General features: G+C 37.1%; 1 protein-coding gene across 3 annotated transcripts in view; it reads right to left on the minus strand.

The window, feature by feature from the left end:
* The window catches only part of SMAP1 (small ArfGAP 1), an 82503-nt gene that overhangs the window by 44649 nt on the left and 22878 nt on the right, over positions 1 to 14976 (minus strand). For all 3 annotated transcript variants that reach the window (XM_061460521.1, XM_061460522.1, XM_061460523.1), the window contains exons 2-4: positions 8286 to 8419; positions 7500 to 7585; positions 3616 to 3691 (exon numbers count right to left, since the gene is read on the minus strand). In XM_061460521.1, the coding sequence (XP_061316505.1) occupies positions 3616 to 3691; positions 7500 to 7585; positions 8286 to 8419 (296 nt within the window). The remainder of the gene's footprint in view (positions 1 to 3615; positions 3692 to 7499; positions 7586 to 8285; positions 8420 to 14976) is intronic.

Below are 14976 nucleotides of genomic sequence, written 5' to 3' on the forward strand. Positions count from 1 at the left end.
CCCTAACCAATGTTTTCTGTATTTGTTCCAGGGAAAACTGTCTTTAGTTGAGAGCTTCCCAAAACTTCAGCACAACACCTTTTTTTCTCCTAAGTGGTTTGCCCTGCTGCAAGCAGGATCATTTACATTTTCACGATCCATGCTAAACTGGCAATGCAGTCACTATAGATTTCAGCTTTGGCAGAAGTTCTGTTTACTTAGACATAGTAAATTGTAGCTAAGCAGTGTGAACTACTCCTCAAATGAAAGAGCTTATGGAAGTGAGGAAAGCAAGCTCCTGCACATGGGAATGCAGCCTGCATACTGAAAATCCACACCCAGGCTTCTCTAACTCATCCATTTAACTACTGCTGAGCAAACTCCCACTCAAGGGCAGTCACTAGTGGTACACTCAGGCACTGATACTGGAGTAAACACTACTGAACCTTATTAATGAACCACGATTGAGACGAAGAACATCAAGTCTGCAGATGACACAAAATAAGGAGTGGTTGATACCCTAGATCAGTGTGCTGCCATTCAGAGCTCTGTTGACAGGATGGGCCAACAGGAACCACATGAAGTTCAAAGGGAAGTGCCAAGTCCTGCACCTGGAGAAGAATAACCCCATGCATCCGTACAGGCTGGCATTAACTGGCTGGAAAGCAAATGTCCAGAAGAGGACCTGAAGGTCCTGGTGGAGTTGAATATGAGCTAGAAATGTGGCTAGTTCTGGGCTCACAAGTACAAGAAAGACATGGCCAGACTGGAGCAAGTCCAGCAAAGGGACACTAAGATGTTTAAAGGACTGGAGCACCTTTCAGACAGTAAGAGACTCACTCAGTGAGCTGAGACTGTTTAGCCTGCAGAAGAGAAAGCTAAGGATGGGGAGACAGAGAAGTCTTATCGATGTGTATAAATACCTGGTGGCAGGGCGCAAAGACTGCTGCCTATGGTATCCAGAAACAGGACCAAGCAGCACTGAACACAACTTGAAATACAGGAAATTCCAGTGAAATGTAAGAATAACTTTATTTTTACCACAGGGGTCACTAATTACTGGAACAGGTTACCCAGGGGGCCTGTGGAGTCTCCAGCCCAGGAGACACTCAAAACCCAACTGGACACAGCTCTAAGCAAACCTCTAGTTGACCTCACTTTGAGCTGGAAGAACTGGATGATCTCCAAGGCTTCCTTCCAGCAGCCTGAACTATTCTGTGATCCTATAATTCAACTCATTCTAACAGCATGATCTTGCAAAATAATTATCCCACTTTCACTATTCCTGCCCTCAAGTCATAATTATATTTCAGTGCTTCCTACTGATGCCTATCACAACACTTCATTAGCATATTTAAAAAATACTTCATAGAATTTGATTCACGAACTCTTCATAGATGTCAAAAAAACCCACTATGGTTCTTGCAGTATTGTGAGGGGTACCTGGTAACCTCTTTCCAAGCCAATGACTGAATGCTTCTGAACGCTGTCTAATACAAACTTACTGCTCATGTACCTATCATACCCCACAATTTATCCATCTTAAGGGGCCCAAGTGTGGCAAATATATTATGGATTTAATCTCCTTTAAGATAATTTTCTGGAAAATGTACCATCACAATCCCTAAATTTACATCACATTTTATCCAGTTGCCTAAGTTCATACTTACATTATACACAATGTCTTAAGAAAGCATGGAAAATGTAGACCCATCATTTTTTTCCTTCAGTCAACTTAAGAGTTGTATGAATCTTCTGCTCCATACATAATTCACACATTTTCTTAAATACAGAAACTTTGTTTACTATTCTCTAAACATTGTCAAGATGTGATAATATATTCCTACTTCATGTAGTGAAATAGACTGTGCCAGTTTGTAATTTTGGAAACTTCAAGTTTCTGGAATCTGCTTAAGTTGATTCACTCTGAATAAAGTATTTTCCATATGCATTCTGAGAATTAGTGCTCTTTCTTCTCCTATCTGTTTTTATTAAAAGCTGCAGAGATTGCATGTGATAATACCTATATAGCTAATCTTTACCCACACTCAACACTTGTATGGTGAAAGGGTCATTGTATTAGATACAAAAATAAACAGTTTAAGAAAGATTGTCTTTTTACAGTTTTTATTTTAAGCCAAAGAGGAGGAGCCAAATCTTTTTTAAAAATCTGGAAAATATGATTGCTTCAAAGTTGACTTCCTGAACCTCCACGCAACTTTAGGACACTTAAATGAATGTCAATATGCAGGAGTTATCTATAGCTAAATTATTTCATAATTAGATTCTATTTCTATCTTGGAGAGATTATGCCATTTACATTAGTCAGTGAATGAAAAGCCCAAGTAGGAAGAAATTAAATGGTGTTTCCTACTCAGCAGTAACATGCCTCTCTTCAGCTTGTCTGGATTCTATCTTTGCTGCTGTGTCAGGTAAGCAATTCATATTAGTCTACAATACAATAAAGCAAAATCTGATTACTCCCTCAAAGGAAGCAGTGGACTACTAGATTAGGCACCTAGGTTTTCAGTTTAGAAGGATCTTGGGACTCTTTTGAACTTTTTAAAGAAGTGTCATTTTAAGCAATTCTTCCAATTTACTACTTCAGAATAAAAGGAAAGAAGGATAATTAACAGTGCAATTCAAACCACAACTGTATTTTACATTGTATTTTACAAGTGAAGCAATTTTCTTTCTACTTCAACCATGTTTAATGAAATACACTTCTCTAGTTTTCAGGTGATTTTTTCCTCCTAGAATGAAACTATCATTCAAAGATCCATTTTCTCAAGTGGGAAAGGCAGCATAAATCCCACTCTTTACAACCACCCATGCACTGGTTTCCCTGTCAAAGTTCACTGACTAGTAAGATGCAGCAGTAAATTACATGTTAGGCTATAATTAAATAATGTATGTATAGAGGAGTGCATGTTAATATATTTTTATTTATATAGTTGTATTTATTTATGCTAAAACTAGACTGTATGGCCCAGAAACAGCAACGTCCAAAAAACCAAACAAGGGTACAAGGAACAACTTCAGTAAATGTGGACATTCTCAAAACTGCTTTGCCAGCAAAGCACACATGAACTTACAGTAGTGAACAGACAACTACATGATTAAACACCTGGTTTGCTGTACTGCCTGTGTTTGCTATTTCAATGCATCTCACTGCATGCAACAGTCTGGAATTCAGCAGAGCACTAAGACCCTCAAGAAGGAACCCAAAACACTGTAGGATTTCTCATCAAGGTATTAGAGAGAATGAGGGAAGACAAAGTCACCAGAAACAGTAATCCTATCTTATCCCTCTCACATGAAAAAGATGCTCAGAAAGGACTCAAAATATGCTGTTGAAGAACTCCTCATCAGCAAAAGCGAAAAACACAACATAAAGAAACAGAAGCAAGCTATTTGTTGGATCATAACAATTTGCTGTTACAGATATAACAGATAATATGTTGACCTTACAGAAGCTAGGAATACCTTTCAAGAGGCACAAAAGAAAACACTTAGCACCGAATCAAAAAGGTTTTGACTGTGAACACATTTTAACATGTAATGTTTTCTGCATTTGTCTAATGTAGCTTTCAAAAAACAAAAGTGATGGAATTCTTGGTGAAACTGTTTACTTACATTGAAGGCATTAACTGCATTTTTATCGTAATATTTCTTCTTTTCGTACTTATCCCTGATGAAAAATTCCACAGCTCTGGAAGTAGCTAGTTTAAGGAAAATACGTATCCAGATAAATAGCAACATTAACCTACAAAGCTGATGGGCTAGTCAAAGAATTGCACCAGATTCTTGCTCCTTCTCACTTTAAAACAACAGAGTAAACTGTTCTACATAATAATTCCTATTGCAGCATCCAAAAAAAAAAAAAAAGCTTCTTTTTACTATGGAGAATTCATCAGTTTAATCTCTTAATGAAGCAATACGAGAAAGATATACTAGGATTAACTCAGTGTTCCACAGTTAGGACATTTTCACCTAGTATTTATAAGCTACAGGGTTGTAATACTCCAAATACTTGAACAAAGGTACTCATATACAATAATTATAGTTTACCATCATAACTTGCAAAAAAATACTTTGCATAAAAGGTGAAATGTACGTAAACCCATTCTCTGGTTTGCATAAATTGTATCACGCTACAAAAGCTGGTCATGAACCATTCTCTGAGATCACTAAATCCTCCACAAGAATCTCCTACTACAAGAAGCATCTCTGTGGAAGGGAAAGAAAACCAAAACACTAGTGATAAAACGCAAAGGTGGAAATAGCAGCAAGCATATTGATGCAGAAGACCAGATGTGACAGCTCAAACACAAAAAGGACAAGTAGTTGTTTTCCTCAGTTATTCTCTCAGCTTCATAAAGCAGCTCATCCAAAGCAATGTGGGTACTTTAGTAAAGCTGATTCTCTGGTATCTGTGAATAAGTTTTAACTGACTAGTTGAGCAATGTGATTATTCATTTAAAAATCAAAATTGCAACTGTGGAAGCTGATTCACTGCCTCTCCATAGCAATTCTTCCTCAATGAATGGAAAGATACCTTAGCTCCATACTATCTCTCAAGATTAACTCTGAGGTCACAGCAATCTGTTCCTTCAGTCTGTATTGTCAACAACCATATTCAGTTTCAAATTGAACGTGTCACCTGAAGATACTTCCTAAAAGTTGCAGAGACCAAAACATTCTTTTCTACCTCTTTTCAAATATATCTACATTCTAAAGGGCATCTGGAGTACTCTGAATGCACAACTATCTTAGCACTAACACTGCACTGTTCTTTACACATACCAAAGAACTGTCACTTTGCCCCCCAAAAAAATCAAAGCGTATTAAATTACAGATGAATAGAAGTTGTATAATATGCTACTTCCACAACCTTGCAAATTTACCTAAGACTAAATAGGATTCCCCTAAAAATTTCCAACTTGTAGCACAAATTACTGCATCATATAATCTCAGTGGGGAAGGAGATATAGAAAGGCTATTTGATTTTTTCCATGCTTTTGTAACTGGATAGCTATATTAATTTATAACTAATTTAGAAGTAAACAGAAAAGATTTAAAACTTGATTGTTATAAAATACCTTAAAACAACCTATCCTTCCTGTACAGTCTTAGTTATTTGCCGAAATTAACATTTTCAGATGGCACATTTATACTAAGTGTTCTAAGTTTTAGTTGCCCAAATTTTGGTGTTAGGCATTTTAGTTCTTTTGCATAAAGATTTCCGTATTTTTAGCAGTTTCCCAGGATGCTCACCTGATATTTCAGTCCTCAGAAAGTTTTAATTTGAAAATTATTTCAGAGGATCATAAGCATTTAAATTTGACACAGTTTAATTTCTTGGGATGCTATTAAACTGGGGTATTATTATTTTGGAACTTCAATATGTGTGAATTTTTGGGGCATGTCTATATTTGTTTAGATTAGTAACCTACTGTGCTCTTGTTAACAAAAGAATTTAAAGCAACATTAACAGTTGCCAAAACTGTTTTAAGAAGTGAGTAAAATGAAGAGACAAATTGATTCACTCTACTCTTGCGAAAAAAAAAAACACTTTCAAACAGGAAGCTAAAGCTCTCATACAAAAAACTCATCAAAATGATCCTCAAAACCAGCTTCTATACCAGAGCATCCCTGCCAAGTACAATGGAAGCATAAAAATAAACCAACGCCCAGACAGGTCAGTCTTGTGACTAAGCGGCAGAACTGATGGGGGACCTTTAGTGGGAGATTTTAGGAGGATTCCACATACATGTTTTTCCTATGCCTCCATTCTACTACATAAAAAATAAAAATAAGAATATTATAGTGCTACAGTTAAATATCATATAGGAGAACATATACAAAAGTGGTCATTATATGCAGAGTTTCCATAATACCTCCAAAAGATTATTCAGAATATTGAGAATATTCATAACCAGAATACTGATTAGATACAATGCCGATTTTGCAGGGATACAAAGGGCACAGAGGAAAGGCAAAAAAACAGCTTATCACAAATGCCAAGTAGGTAAATAGCTGACAAACTTATGGGGAAGCTGAGAAATCAAACAGAAAATGCTGGCATCCTCTCTCCTGGCCCTGTATTTTTAATAAAGAAAATACACACAATGAAATATATTCAGTTGACCAAGTCCACCTCTTAGAAACTGTCAGCTCTTCAAAAGGATATTTATTTCAAGGCATACAGTATCAAAAAAAAAGAATTATCTTGAGAATCTAAAAGTGAGACCTGTGGTCTGATCTGACAAGAAAAGCTTAGAGCAAAGCATTATTGCTTCTCCCAGAATAGCACCAGTGAATTCGAGTTAGCTGCAGCAAGAACAAAACATACATCTTCAAGAGCCACTTCTGAGTAAGTTTTAGTCAAAGTATTTCAATCTTAGGGCTGAAACAGAGTTCTAGAATATTACAGCTGGAACACTACAGTGCTATCTGGTTCCAATTACATTTTTCTTATACATATGTATGTTTAATTTTAAAGCTACTGGAACATGAAAATACATATCTGTTTTGCTCAAGTGCATTTTATAATGAGGAACCTAACTCATAAAAAAAAAATCTTCTGCGCATAGAATATCACACATAGTATCTAACAAACAGGAGAATCAAAATAAATTTGGGATACTGAAAGAGGAAATTCAGATCCAGTTATGGTTAAGTGCATTTACCAGCCTCCATAGGTTGTACCATCATCAGGCCAAGAGAACTGGGGATACATTCAACTCACTTAATAGTAGCTGTTTAGGCTCTTATTACAGAGTTCCATTAAGACTAGATGAAGCAAATCCTACCTGCAGAGTAACTCACTAAGTCAGAAGTGAATACAAATCTAAATTAATGCCATTATACATTATTCTAATGACTCATTACATTTGGAAAATATATCTTTTGAGGAAAGATACTTATTGGTGGTTGACAATTTTTCCTCCAACCTTCCCCTTCCAGTTACATGGTGATAACCACATACCAACACAAGTGGTAGCTCTCAGAGAGGTTTCATTTATTTAGATATTCCCCTCTGTCCTTGCAGAGTTCACAGAATTGTATATGTTTCAACTCCAAAAAATTAGAGTACTTTATCTAGATGAAGAAATCCATATTTCACTTGAGTAAGATCCAATGGCTTATTTTATTTTAGCATTCAGCTCATTATTTCCTGTTCAAATACTTCTAACTTCAGCTGGCAGTTACTCAAGACAAAGACAGAATATTCAAGAGCTCTCCAGTATCACTCTAACTTCCAACATACAAGGAATTTATGAAGTCACCTTTTCTGAAAGCAAAAATAAATGGGGCTTGCCAAATCTCATTACAAAGTAGATTTGCTATAACTGAAGTAATTTAAACCTTTTCTGAACTGTTCCCAAATTCCACTGTCATTTTTTATACAACATCAATGAAATAAATAAGGTGAGTTGCCAAACGTAGCAGTTCCTTATAACATTTAAATTGCATTAAAAGTCATTTCAATGTGAACGCTAAATCAAAAAGGATACTGATCTGTTTGAGGTCTTCGGAAGTTCTCTGGTAGATTAGCTTCATAGAGTAGTCTTGCTTTAGTATTTCCCATTTCTTGCATGCACTAAGAAAAAGTGAGAAGAAACAGTTAGTTCAGGTCCACTAATACTTTAAATCCTGAAATAGCCAGAATGCTATTCGTGTGCTTAAATAACACTGCAAGTTTTTAACTTGGAGACCTCTCTGCTGCCATATGTCCTGGGAGATGCTCCCATTGCACAGGAGGGCTACCTGCCAATACTTGCTGGACAAGAGCTAACAACACAGATGCTGTTTAACAGTGTAAACTAACCCATCCAGTGAAAGATAAGCTTTCATCTCTCAGGATGCTCCTCAGACCAGGAGGAAAAGGAATAAGAAAAATTGTCTTGCAACAGAAAAATGCTTCAGACTGGAACATACCTGGAAAAAGTACTTGGAACACCAAAAAGAACGTAATTCAAGAATCACACAGATGTGTGAATGCTACTTTATTGTGCCCTCCTGAAAAGGAAAAGGCTTACAACACACTTTCTACAGATACAATGAGGAAGCATCTTTCAGAGTCCCAGTGGCAAGGGACTTCTGGATCTAAAATGATCCAGAAGAGACAACTCAACCAGTTTCTGAAGTGAGTTTTCAGAACTTAAACTCATTACAGCAGAAACACATTAAGAATTACTCTGTAAAACATTTAAGCAGAGACATCATGATAAACTCAAATCCTTTCCAAAGGAGCCCTGGCATTCCATCCAAATTGAAAATATATATTTAAGGTATTTTACCTGTATTTGCTCTGGTGTCCATTGATCCAAGTTGACAGACTTGACCCTTGATATATGGACCCCAAGATTTCGATGTATTCCAGCACATCTGATGCAAATAAAAACACCGGTGTTCCAAGAGGCCCATCTTGGACCTAAAGTGAATGGAGAAATAAATTAGTTATTTTCAAAATCGCATATCCTGTGAAGATGTTATTTGACATAATTCTATACTGACAACAGGAATAAACATGCCTGAATAAGACTCACAACTGTTTCTCTGAGATTTCTATTACTTCTAACAATCTCCACTGTCAGCAGTTTTATTTATGGCTTTCTGCTTCTAAGTGATGTCACATAACATCTGAGTTAGTCAGGTTACAACCAGCCTCCCCCCCGCCAAAAAAAAAAAACAAAACAAACCTGAAACAAAAAATTTAGAAAGTTGTCTTACTAGTAGCTACAAGATTTTGTTAACATCTTGAATAATCCTTAGGGCTGTGCATCAGGTGCAAGCATCAGCAGAAATCAGTAGAAGTTGCCCCTACATCTTCAATTAAAAGCTTCCCAAGACATGCATCTTTAATTAACTTGGAATTAAATGCAGGGCAATCTTACATTAATGCAACGAATCCTTTAACACCGCATCCAGCACAGACTTTACAACAGCAGCATGCAAGTTCTTTGGGAACAATTTGCAAAACCAACCAACGAAAATGCCCTAAGAATGGTGGAAAACTGAGTATGTTCAGTTGATTCCTAAACTATAGTACGAGTTGCCATTCACAGCCCAATAAAGTTTCCTCACAGAGCCTCACTACTGTTTCTCAGCTGTGCTGGCACGCTGAAACAGACCTACAGTATGCTGGCCTGAACTCCCAGTGAAACTTGGGATGTTTGACTTGAATTCACTACACAGTCTCAAACTAAACACATGTATATCATTTTATTGAGCTCTCTACACCACTATTATAGGCACTGCTTTAATGTCCATCTAGTTCTGAGTTCTAAGAAGTTCAGAGATCAAGTAACAATTCAAAAGCAAGAAAAAGCACTGAGGAGCTGGAAAACATGTCAAGCAAATATTTTCTGCCTTTGTACAATTGATGCACACATAGACTGCTCATGCAAATGCAGCAGCTTGCATTCCAATATATCATTCAAACACTGTCCTGGGGCATAGAAAAGAATTTCATGCCTAGGTCTCCTGATCTTTAGCTTAAGACTGTGTTGGCGAGATGACCTGCAGACTGAGACAGCAACAGTTTTAATAAGGGAAGCACACACTGCAGACAAGGCGGGGGAAGAAGGATTTATTACTTCCCATCAGCAGACAGGTGTCCAGCCACTCTCTAGAAGGATGGGCCTCCGGACATGCAACACTTGCTTTGGAAGACCATAGCCAAGAATGTCCTTTCTTCTTTCTCTTTTCCTTGAGCATTTATTGCTAAGCACATCATCACTTGATATAGAATGGTCAACTAGAGTCAGCAGCTGTCCCAGCTGTGTCTCCTCCCAGGTTCTTGCCCAGCCACCCCTAGCATACTTATCTGTGGTGAGGCAGAACATAGTGTGCAAGCACTGTTCAGCAAATGCCAAACAAGGAAGTGGCATTATTCCTTTCAGCTAGACTTCACTCTTTTGAATTAGTACTCAAAAATTCTAAGACACATTCACAGCTCCACAGACTTGTTGCAAGAAGCCCTCCTCTAGTGTGTAGTGTCCACTGCTTGACCTTCAAGACCAAATGATTAAGATGACTGGCAGTTTTTAGAGTAAGTGCTCCATTTCAGAAGTCAAGGGATCTAACAGTTGCTCACCAAAACTAACAGTTTCCCACATGGCACTTCTATGTCAAAACCGCTATTTGTCAAGTAAGAACAGTCAAACTGTCTGCGATGTGTGTCATATAGTTCAACAACTAGCAGCCTGTTGACCTGCCTTTTTATTTTTCCCCTGTAAAATACAGACATGCAGTACTCACCTTGTCCTTACAGACAGTGTAGATCTGTATTGCAGGAAGATCCCACTTACAATTTAAACTACTTTACACTTCGGCGCTCCAGGATAGAGGTTTTCATGCCATTTGCCTCTACAACTTAATCAAGTTTCAACTACAGTTTATACACCATCAGACAAAGCACCTCAACTTATGCAATTGCTTCATGTAGCCATGACATTTTAGAAACAAAAAGGTAGAGGCATGGTCTTATGTGCCCAACAGCTTATCCAGCTTTTCTCTAAAACTATAACCCAGGAATGTGCCTTCAAAAGAGGGAAGGCAGTTTTGATCAGGTTACTTACAAGGACAAGAGGTGTTCATCTGTAGTGTCTATATGATGTCTGTATTTTTATCCTATAGGGTAAAGAGCTTTAACACTAAAAGCTTTTCACCACAACAGAGATTGTACAACTACATATTACATGAGTTTCCTACTCTTCAGGTTCTTCCTCAACTATAATATCCCAGATTGGCAAGTCCTATATTTATTTTGAGACAAACCGGAATGAGGGTTTGACATGACTGAAGTCTATCTTAATAAATGAACAGGAAGATCATTTCCTTTCTAGTTTAACATTAACTTCAAATTTTGTTAATAAAAAGAAAGATCATAACACAACTCGTGAATTAGCTAGTTTTCTTCTGGAATGGAACAATTTTGTATTTTCCCAGAAGCTCAGATTTCATTAATTTGTACTTGTTTCTGAAACAGCTTAGGGAAATCAAATATATTTAAGCGATAAAGTAGCAAATTTAAAAGTGAAGTAACAGACAAACCTGAGGCCAGACAAAAATGTTCACATGTAATCTCCAAGTTTCAGACTAATGAAAATATGCAATATTAAACACTTTAAATAAAAAATGTTTTAATTACTACAAATCAATTACATCCACAGTTAAGTAGCAGGCAAAAGAAGTTATGAAATAATGTTTTCTGTGTGGGCATCAAACCAGCTGGGCTTGACATAACCAGTCAACTAAAGCTGTAAACCTTCCTGAGTGAGAAATGTTCAACAGTAATTTGGATTGATTCAATAAACAATTTATAGTTATCTCAATTTTGTATGAAGTCAAGATCCTTATTTATTTCAGGAAGTATTTTTCACTTAAATACTCACAGGTTTCTTCTCTTCATGTCCTTAAAGACAGATATAACTTTCTACTAGTGTAGCCTAGTGTATCTCTGTCTGTATTCTGCTAGACAGTTAAGATGACATTTGGCTTCACAAATGAAGACTGAACACCAAGAACCCAGATGACAACCATTTTTATACTATTTAGGACACCTTTCCACATCAGTAGTGATGCTATCTTACCTATAAAGAAATGCATTATACAATGAAATTCCAATCAGCCAATATTAACATGAAATACTGTTTGACATCAGTTTTAATACAATTGTAATGTTATTCTTTTGAAAGCCATTTGAATACAAGGTTTTTACTAGGAGAACAGAGCTGCACTTCAGCAGCTTGCTGCACCAGAATCAGTGTACCCATTAGATGTAAAAATACACTGAAAGTAATTTTTTAGTCATTTAAAAAACAGATAACCACTTTAAAACATTTTCAGTATCTTTCATCTTCAAGGCAAAAAGCTGTAAGACTGAAAGTGACAGCTTATACTAGACTATGTGCTAAGATACTGTGAAGTCCCTGAAACACTGCCTGGCTGAACCAAGGAAAAAGCTTCAGCTATCCTAAACAGATTACTGCTTTCAAGATGAGTATCTTTTCTTTTTCCTTCAACCTAAACTTTATTTTCTATATGTGTCTACTGATTAGACTTAGATTTCCTTTTCAGCTCTAAACAGGCCGTTAGGTAAGGTCAGCTGTGAAGGCGCGTACACTTTTCCAGGGAAATTACCAAGACCGGATTTTGAATGCATTGGGTCATTTTGGTGAAAACCTGACAACCTTCCTTAGGATGGCCTGACATTAACGATTTAAGTAACCCTTAAAATAACTAATACCAAATAAAGATCCTGTCCTGGGTTAAACCACGACAGACCTTCAAGGCTTATTGTACATTTTTACTCTGACTGGCAACTGTAATTCAGTTAGCTTCATAAAAACTGGCGATTAAGTTTCGCTTTGAAGTTTAAACAGAGCACAAGTGCAAACTTCCTGTAAGAGCTAAACAGAAAGATGGGTTTGAGCTATCACACGGCTTCACACAAATTAGTTTAGAGTTTTTAGGCTATAATTTAGGCTATTACATGTTAAATGGAGAATACCAAGCAACATTTCCTGCTGCACTGGTCCTGGCTGGGATGGAGGTAACATGCCTCCTAGGAGTCCGTATGGAGCTGTGCTTTGGATTTGTGACTAAAACAGTGCCAGTAACACTAATGCTTTGGCTGCAGCTGGTCCATGCTTCCACGGCAGCAAGGCTTTCCTTCTCACCCCCACTCAGTAGGCAGGGGGTGCCTACTGATCATAGGGACATTCCAAACCATTGGACATCTGACTGCTGATGGGAAGTACTGATTGAAATTCTCCTTTTGCTTCACTTGAGTATCTTTTGCTTTGCTTAAACTGTCATGATCTCGAGCCGTAAGTCTTTCCTCTTTCCTTCTGCTTTTTTATCATTCCACAGGAGAGGGGGAGCACATAAGAACTGGGGTGAGTCTTCAGCTGCTTTGCAGAGTCCATGCCAGCTAATACATTAGTCTGTGTTCAGGAAATGTGTATCAAATTTCTAACAAAAACTAGGATTCAGTTAGATGCAGAGAAGCAGCACTAATTTGTGACGTATTTTGAGTATTTAAGAAGTCCTTTATTAGAGACCATCTAGACTCTTTAAGAATGAAGGACATACATAGCCACCAGACAACATTTCCTGGTATGCTTAAATTTTTTAGAATTGCTAAATAACTTGCAAATTAAGAAACAACTGAAGAGAGCTTTTTCCAGTTGCAGTAGACTTCTATGCCAGTATAGTTATTGTACAAAACCAACACCCTCATGACTTGCAGAAATATCTACAGCCACTAAAAAACTGAGAACACTTCTAACGCTGGCTTCAGCTGTTTAACACTTAAGCAATATGGAGTTTGAAAGTAATTTACATAATTTTAGATACAAGTCTCCATGTAAGTCGATTTCAAGACATTTTTTAAATTGCTGAAAAAGTTATCCATCTTCACAAGGCATTCTTTTATTCTAAAATGCACTTTAAAGTGTGAATTTGGAGGAAAAGGCACTGGTTTTATGTATTCTTCATGAGGTGAAAGCTTTTCTCCCAACATATTTCAAATTTTTTTTTCATACTCTCTCATCTTCAGAATACCTATTTTTGAGATTTTTGAGATGATTTCCCCTCTGTATTATTTAAACTGCACTAGTACCTTGCACATGCTGAATATGTGTGCATATACTCCCATATATCCCTTTCTTCACTATCCCAGTAACTCAGCCACTTAGGACCATATGTTCTACTCCATTATATTATAAAGCTGACTGAGGAAGCTGCAATCAACATTCACAGCACTGCTGACACATGCTGCTAATGTAATTATAGCTGATACAACCAACTTTTTGAGGGTACATCTGATACAGATCTTTAGGCAAGAATAATAACAGGAATGGTAATGTGAAAGCTGGTGCATTTCCAAACAAAAGACAAAGCACATTTGTTTTTATAAGTCCAAGGCTTAAGTTTTACTACAAACTGCTCGAGCTCCATTTTGCATCAGCTGATGCATAATACCATATCAGGTACAAGACAAGGCTTACATGATACTGCTCATTTAAAATGTTAAGAAAAAAGTACTTGTATCTGCCTTACAAAAAACATGGAAGCCTCATAAACTTCTGTAACTGTATGTGAAACCAACTGGTTAATACAGTGTGAAACACTGTTTTAGCTCTCTATCTGATTAGTTTCTATAAAAATCTTTTTAACTGCTTTAAACATGTCAGTCACCACTCTATCCTGTACTGAGATTCTACCTGCAGTAAGCAATTAGTGAGAAAGCTTATACACTACCTAACAAAACCAGGCAGAAGTAGGACTACCCATCACACAAACAAGTTTAAAAACAAACAAACAGGTAGTAGGGACCAGAATGAAATAAAAACACACAGAAGGAAACAGAAGTACAGGGATATGACAGACATAGCTAATGTCCACAAAGGAACAAGTGTGAGATTACTCCATATATGACTATAAGGTATGAGAATGATGATGGTTGCCTTCCTTACCACAATAATTCAGTTTCCTTCTCTCCATCAGTCCACTACCACCTGTTCAGCTTACTGAAGCTCCAGGTGCTGCCCACTCTTACTAAGCAGAATTGGGGTAAAAAGAGCAAGCACACAGCCTTTCAATCTTATATTTGCTGTCAAAGGTAAAGGTGACTGCCTTACATCACAAACTACTCTGAACCCTTTACGCTATGTGCATAAGACCAGCTTGCCAGGAGACTAAAAAGTTAAGAGACAAAGTTTTAAATGAAGAGGACTTGCCAAAGACTATGTTTAAATAAGGTGTGTATTACAGAGGCATATAAAAACAAAGTCAGTTTTCACTCTACATTCTTGCAGTTACCAATTAGCAGCTCTACAAGGAAGGCAGGCAAGTACTACATATAACACCACTAACAGCTTTGCATCTTATTAGCCTGCAATAAACTTATCTTGGGCCAACATCTTCAAAGGTTTCTTACAGACTACAATTCTTCCTTTCACTCAACTGCACCCTGCCTGT

Source organism: Pezoporus flaviventris, unplaced genomic scaffold (genome assembly GCF_033815535.1).
Source record: "Pezoporus flaviventris isolate CSIRO_AGI_PZ_B2104156 unplaced genomic scaffold, CSIRO_AGI_Pfla_v1 ptg000031l, whole genome shotgun sequence".
Classification (NCBI taxonomy): domain Eukaryota; kingdom Metazoa; phylum Chordata; class Aves; order Psittaciformes; family Psittacidae; genus Pezoporus; species Pezoporus flaviventris.